This window comes from Branchiostoma belcheri, unplaced genomic scaffold (genome assembly GCF_001625305.1).
Source record: "Branchiostoma belcheri isolate BF01 breed outbred unplaced genomic scaffold, Haploidv18h27 scaffold51, whole genome shotgun sequence".
NCBI lineage: Eukaryota > Metazoa > Chordata > Leptocardii > Amphioxiformes > Branchiostomatidae > Branchiostoma > Branchiostoma belcheri.
The window spans coordinates 2,138,527-2,144,934 of NW_017804143.1; the positions used below are offsets into that span (position 1 = coordinate 2,138,527).

Genomic DNA, 6,408 nt, shown 5'->3' on the forward strand with positions numbered 1-6,408 from the left:
TCCAATTCGCCTCGTAATTGTAGGGGTGCGTCTGCAATATTACATTGACCGCGAAAGCAGCAACGGCAAAAATACACATTCGTGCATCAACACGGGCATGCCCGCAGACGGCGTATAAAATTGCGTGCCGATTACACAAAGAGAACCCAGTGTTTTGACTGCGAACATGAAAAATCAGCCGATCACAACACTCCGTCCGGAGGTCCTGACCTCCTTCACGGAGTAACAATCCTTATGATGTGCGATGATAGTATTGTTACTGGCGAGCCCAGTGATTAGCTCAACCTAGCGGCAAATAAGAGAAGTACAGAAATGATATTTAGTCTGCTCGGAGAAGAATGCGGTTTAATTTTATGGAGAAACATGATACGTAATGTTGTAGTTTGTAACTAAGGAAAATGTTAAAAGAACCTAGGTTCTCCCTTGTAATCAGTACTCTCAATAAGGTATATTCTTCTTCAATATCCTTCAGTTTATAGCTCCATTTTTCCGTGTAATTGTGTGTTTTTTTTTGGTGTGTGTCCGTGCAGTAGAGTGACAGGTTTGGGCAAATGCTGTAAGCACAGACCGACAGGTGGTGAAAAAGCCAGCCAGCCAGCCAAGCACCCTTGGCTTCAGTTTATTTTTCATCTCACAGTGGCTTTGTTTACCATTGAGGGTGTTTAGAAAAAGTTTTATAGACCTCAGAAAAACGTATTTGTCTTAGCACTTTTAGGAAGGCAACATGTTGATACACACCTCACCACAAAGTACACATGCAAAACAACACAAACAAGGTAGTTTGCCAGCTTTTTATTACCCGTATTTTCCAATGCATCAGCTAAAATTTCAACAATGTTGCGGTGCAATAGAGGTCAATGAACCTGGCACTTTGGTAATGGCACTTTCAGTGGATCAAGTTGCACAATTTGTCACTCTTTCTTAGTTGACCTATAAGGTCATTCTGATATACACATTACAGGATGGTATTGTGTTGGCTTCCAATGAAGATTCTTTGACCTTCAAGTTCACCCTATTTCCTGTGTCTGACCTTTTGACCTGTCATATATTCTGCCTGTCAATCCTTGCTCAACCCATGTGCTGTCAACCTACCCTGTCAGGACAAAGATACACACAAACTCACAACTCGGCCACTCAAAACAATACTTCCATAGCTGGAAAAGAAACATGGGAATAAATAGCATACAAATGCGAGTTTTAATACAGCATTTGGCAAGTCTACATCAAACATTTTCTTCGTCATCTGACCACACATCCTGTACAGGAGTCAAATGTCCAAACTTGTCTTCGATGTTACAGCACACTGTAGTGCTATAAACTCCTCTTTCTTTGAATTCAAGTCTATTCAAGTTCTTTGTTGATTGTCTCGACTCTGAGAGTGTCCCTGTCATTTGTAGATCTTGTTCCTTTTCCAGGTTGGGCTGGTCTGGGAAGAGATCGTCACCTATGAAAGAAAAGTCAAAGTTATTTCTGCATGGACTAAACAAGTAAAGATGTACCAAATCGATGGCAAGGTGGTCTTGGGATAAGGGTAGTTGACTAAAATTAGTAAAAATCTAAAGGTTCCACGTTTGAATCTCTAGCAGGCACCAATATTGTGCCGCTGGGAAAACACAGCACGTCGGCAGAACGTACTGCGCCTGCGCAGAACCCTGTATTTTCACGATTTTCGATGGATTTTTGGTCAACGTTGCATCAGAATTTTGCCTGTTGCAAAGGATATCTTTTCCTACATAACATTTGGAAACTACAGACGGGATGTTAACCTTATATACGCGAATACGACCTTATATGAGACGTTCTGCCGAAGTGCTATGTACAATACATTACGGGTTTCGCGCAGGTGCAGTGTGTTCTGCCGACGTGCTACTTAACACCTATTTCCTCACTTAACTCAGGTAAACATGAGAACCTAGCTTTGGTTAGAATGCTGCTACATAATGTAGACAAACACCAGAAGGTGTCTGCTTCGGCACCAGTTTAACATGGTGACAGCTGTCTAGTCCAGGTCATGAAGGTAAAAATAAAAGAGATCCATACATGTACCTGTACCTTACCGCACTATGTAACACGAGTTTCTTACCAGGTAATACAGTCATGGCTCCATCACTGAGGTAGATCGTAACTGGCAGCCACCTCTCGCATCCCTCCAACCCTCTCTCCTGGCTGAAGCTGTGCAGCTGGTTCAGACCCGGCAGGTTCAGCATGCGTGAGAGCTCGTACACTTGTGGGGGCGGGATCCAGTGTTCCTCTCTGCGGAAGTCGCGTAGAATCTCGGGTGGACTCAACCACTGGTGAAAACAAAACAAAAAATCAGAGATTTCAGACAGACTTGCGGGGAGTAAGTATTTTATTGCCATCCTCGGCTTTGCCTGAGTTCCCCCATTAGCCTCTACCAGGCTTCGGGAGGTGGCTGGAAAGAGCAGAAATCAGCAAAATAGAAAGAAAGCATGCCAAAGGAGTTTGGTCAGCTGGAGAGAACATTTTGTTTTCCCCTCCTGAAGCCCGGGCAGGTTTCGAGTAATCTCCAAGCAGATCCAACAGATCTAGGCAAGACAGTATCCATTGGCCTCAGAAGTGTCTATTAGCCTGGGGACACTCCTCTGGCCAATGGATACTGTCTTGCCACCGTACAATCTGCTTGGAGATTAATTTTGTGACCTTTCACCTCCAGTTATATCAATCTTCCACTCACACAAGCTTTCAACCTACTACTAGATGTCTATGCAGACACAAAACATACAAACCCACAGTGCAGCCTCTCAAAGCAATACTTCCGTACAAAGAAGTCACGGAATGTTAATATACAAGTAGGCCACGCAATGTGATTGGTCTATTCCTAACCAATCACAGAGCATGTATATATTCTACATCATTTTCAAACCCACCTGTGCTTTCACCATCTCTCTTTTATCGTGCGTGGTCTGCGGCGGTATGTTGTCCAGGCAGCACATGTAGAAAACCGTGTCATATCGCCTGTTCCTGAAGCTTGTCGGCGTGAGCCAGTTGGACCACTCGTGCAGGGACCAAACGTCGGGGACTCGCTTGTGTTCCTGGCACAGTCGGAGGAACTCCCGACCGTTCGAGTCCACGCGAGTCCTCCACTCGTCCAGAAAATCGTCCGAAATCGCCGCATCTGCGCCTGGCACGTTCCACGGGCGGGTCAGGAGTATCCCGGACTCTTCAAATGTCTCGCGGATGGCGCAAATTCGGTATCCCACGTCGTTAGGGACCAGAGAAGCTTGATTAGCGGTCAGCATGGGTGATCTGTCGTCTACGTTTCTTATGTTTGTCAGGGAATCGAAATTCCCCAAGCCCGAGCGATCGAAGACGTCCATCCATTCGTCGGAGAAGTCTGAGTCGTCCACGAGTCCTCCCGGAAAGACTTTCGCGTTTGGCATAAAACCGCTTTTCCCGCTTCTTTGCAGCATGAGGACGCGGTAGTCAAAAATATTATATCGGCTGGGAACCAAGTCGTCTGCTACCACTCGGGTCACGGTGGCATTTTTTCTGGCCCCTGCGGTTAAAATTATCGTCGCTGCTTCCCGCCAATACTTTGAAAGAGGGCGGAAGGTCATCTTTATCTATAATTTATGGCTTAAAACGATCAAAAAAGCTCCTAAAACATGGAAAAACTACGACAAAACTTGCTGTTCTCTCAGAAAAGTGACCCACCTGATCAGCTGTACCGAAAGGTCAATTTGAACTGCATTGTGGGTAAACCGGACTGTCCGATTACTGGCGAAGGGGTGTTTCATAATTACAGGTTTGCGATAGCAAAACCTGTTCTATTTTACCTGGATTTTATGGGCGCAGCCATTTTGTTTCCCGTCATGCAATGGGGCAGGTCAAAGTTGAGTGAGGTGCATTGTGGGACCTGTCACAGGCCTACAGTGTAAGGACGACACCTAGCGGTATGTTTGGAAAGAGCAGTAACTGAAAGCCTACCTGGTTGTGTGTTCATTTTTGGCAGAAGTGTATAGAGGCGATGGCTTTGACGTAATAAAGGCGAGTCTGATTGTGTTTAGCACTTGACGTAATTTTCTTAGCATGACGGGAAGGAAACTTGGCGGACCTAATGCGGCGGAACTTTAAAGTTGTTTTTTTTTATGATGAGATGGTGAGGCTTTGGTATTAGTAGGGTGGTCTTGAGGATCTTGTCGAGGCCGAGCCTAGGGACGACAGATTGTCCTCAAGTACAGGGGTTAGTAGGTGGGATAAGTGGCATGAAGTTTTGGTATGAGTACACTTCCTGATTTCAAGTTCATTATGGAAATTGTAAGTTTTTTTTCAAGCTTACCAGTCCATTATACAGTGACTGTATAGGCGTTTGTAAACGTTTTTACGACCTGCCTTTCAGGCTGCTTGAACTTAACAATGCCGTCGCTTGCGACTCTCCATCTGTCTGAAATCCCCTGTCCTCCACCCAACCAAGGAACATAATTGAAGTATCTGATCAAAACGTTAATTATAGCTCACTTTCAACCTATCCTGATCTAATCTAATTGTCATATCCCATAGCTCTGGTCATATCCATTAAATGACACCTTTTCCTTCTGTGTGAGGACTTCTGTGTGGGGTGAACATTTTTCCACGACATACTATACACTTGTGGGATGACCCGAGGCTCCGGTGTGTCAACTCAACGGAAGCAAGCCTTGCCTACAGGTCAGCCAACTGCGCGACCCGATCTCCTACCTCTAATTTGCAGCTGTCAACTTCAATTGTAGGTTTTGCCCAGAGGGGCATGTCTGAGTCTACACATTAAGTTCTAGCTGTATAACCTCTACCAGACTTCAGGAGACAGCTCAGGAAAGGGGGCCTGCAAGGGGGGTCCCGACAACGATCTATGCTGAATTCGGAAACTTCTCGATTTTTTAATACGCTTTACGATAAATTCCAAGTGGCTATAACGCATTACGTAGTAATAAAACGGCGAATATGCTCTACAAAAAAGGGCTTGCGGGCCCCCCAGGAAAGAGTAGAAATTGACCAGATAAAAAGAAAACATGCCAGTGCAGGGGATCCGGAGTTGGTCCGCTAGAGGGTAAAGCGAGGCGAACCGTATATTCTCTGTTTGTGAACAGCATAACTCAAGAAGCTTAATATGCATTGCCATGAAACTTGGTAGGTGGGTAGGTCTTCATAAGAGCTAGGAATGATTAGATTTTGGGCCCCCTGGCGGCTTTCCTAGGTACTGCAGCAGAACTTCCAGTTTTGATATCTCGCGATCTGGACATGCTAGGGTCATGAATTTTGCTTGGTAGATAGCTCTTGGGGTAGGGAAGACGTGACATGAATTTTGCTTGGTAGATAGCTCTTGGGGTAGGGAAGACGTGACATGAATTTTGCTTGATAGGTAGCTCTTGGGGTAGGGAAGACGTGACATGAATTTCGGTAGGTAGGTAGCTCTTGGGGTAGGGAAGACGTGACATGAATTTCGGGAGTTCGGTGCGTGGGTCGGTGGGTCGGGAGTCCGGTACGTGGGTCGGGAGTCCGGTACGTGAGCACGCCCGCCCGGGCACTTGACTTGGGCACGCCCGCCCGGGCACTTGACTTGGGCACGCCCGCCCGGGCACTTGACTTGGGCACGCCCGCCCGGGCACTTGACTTGGGCACGCCCGCCCGGGCACTTGACTTGGGCACGCCCGCCCGGTACTTGGGTACGCTCGTTCGGTAGGTAGGTAGTTCGGTAGTTCGGTAGGTAGGTAGTTCGGTAGGTAGGTAGGTAGGTAGTTCGGTAGGTAGTGGTAGTGATTGGTTTTATTTCTCAAAGATTACAGTTTCGCAGTGCTTGGTGTAAACCCGCACTGAATTGCAATGCTAAAACAATGGGTTACAAATTATTAAAGAAATACATAAATTATTAAATACAATCTACAAATTAACAGATTAAAAGATAACCTCTGAGTAGACATTGTCAGAGGTTAAATACATAGGTTAAATACATATCGTGCATACAGATTTCAATAAGCCTATTATTAATACATTATTATTGATGACTTGTCATAAATGTGTATATTCAAACATATTAGTTCGGCATTGCATAGTGCTGGTTGAACTATTTTGGGGGACTAGAAATTTAATATTAGCAATCATTGAAACATTCGAGTCAGGGCCGTTGTAAAAAACATTATGAGAAAATAATCTCCAATTATTGATGAATTCTCGTATCATGCAATGGTTGAGACCATACGTCAAAATCTAATACGTTCAAGGTGATAATTCAGGTCAGGTAAAGATCTTTACATAAGAATTAAAATCTAATGAATTTCTTCTCCCAAACTTAACATATGTGCATTACAACATATTTGAATCGAAACTGCAAATACTGGTTGCATTATTGTTGAAGAGTGTTACAAGATAGGGTATGGGACTATTCCTGTAACGATTAGTTCGTGTTTTAAT

General features: G+C 44.9%; 1 protein-coding gene across 1 annotated transcript; it reads right to left on the reverse strand.

Moving 5' to 3' along the window:
• Nucleotides 1-1,178: 1,178 nt before the first annotated feature.
• LOC109480596 (nucleoside diphosphate-linked moiety X motif 19-like) lies at nt 1,179-3,805 on the reverse strand. The gene is made up of 3 exons (XM_019782829.1): nt 2,889-3,805; nt 2,084-2,291; nt 1,179-1,444 (listed from the first exon to the last, which is right to left on the reverse strand). The coding sequence occupies exons 1-3, from the start codon at nt 3,576-3,578 to the stop codon at nt 1,224-1,226; spliced, it is 1,119 nt and encodes a 372-aa protein (XP_019638388.1). The 5' UTR covers nt 3,579-3,805; the 3' UTR covers nt 1,179-1,223.
• Nucleotides 3,806-6,408: the final 2,603 nt, after the last annotated feature.

Bases quoted from the DNA above. Each gene is read 5' to 3' on its own strand.
- LOC109480596 (XM_019782829.1), bottom strand. From the start codon at position 3,578: ATGACCTTCCGCCCTCTTTCAAAGTATTGGCGGGAAGCAGCGACGATA. The intron at 2,292-2,888 runs GTGGGTTTGAAA...TGTTTTCACCAG, and splicing joins GAGAGATGGTGAAAGCACAG to TGGTTGAGTCCACCCGAGAT. The intron at 1,445-2,083 runs GTAAGAAACTCG...TTTCTTTCATAG, and splicing joins AGCCATGACTGTATTACCTG to GTGACGATCTCTTCCCAGAC.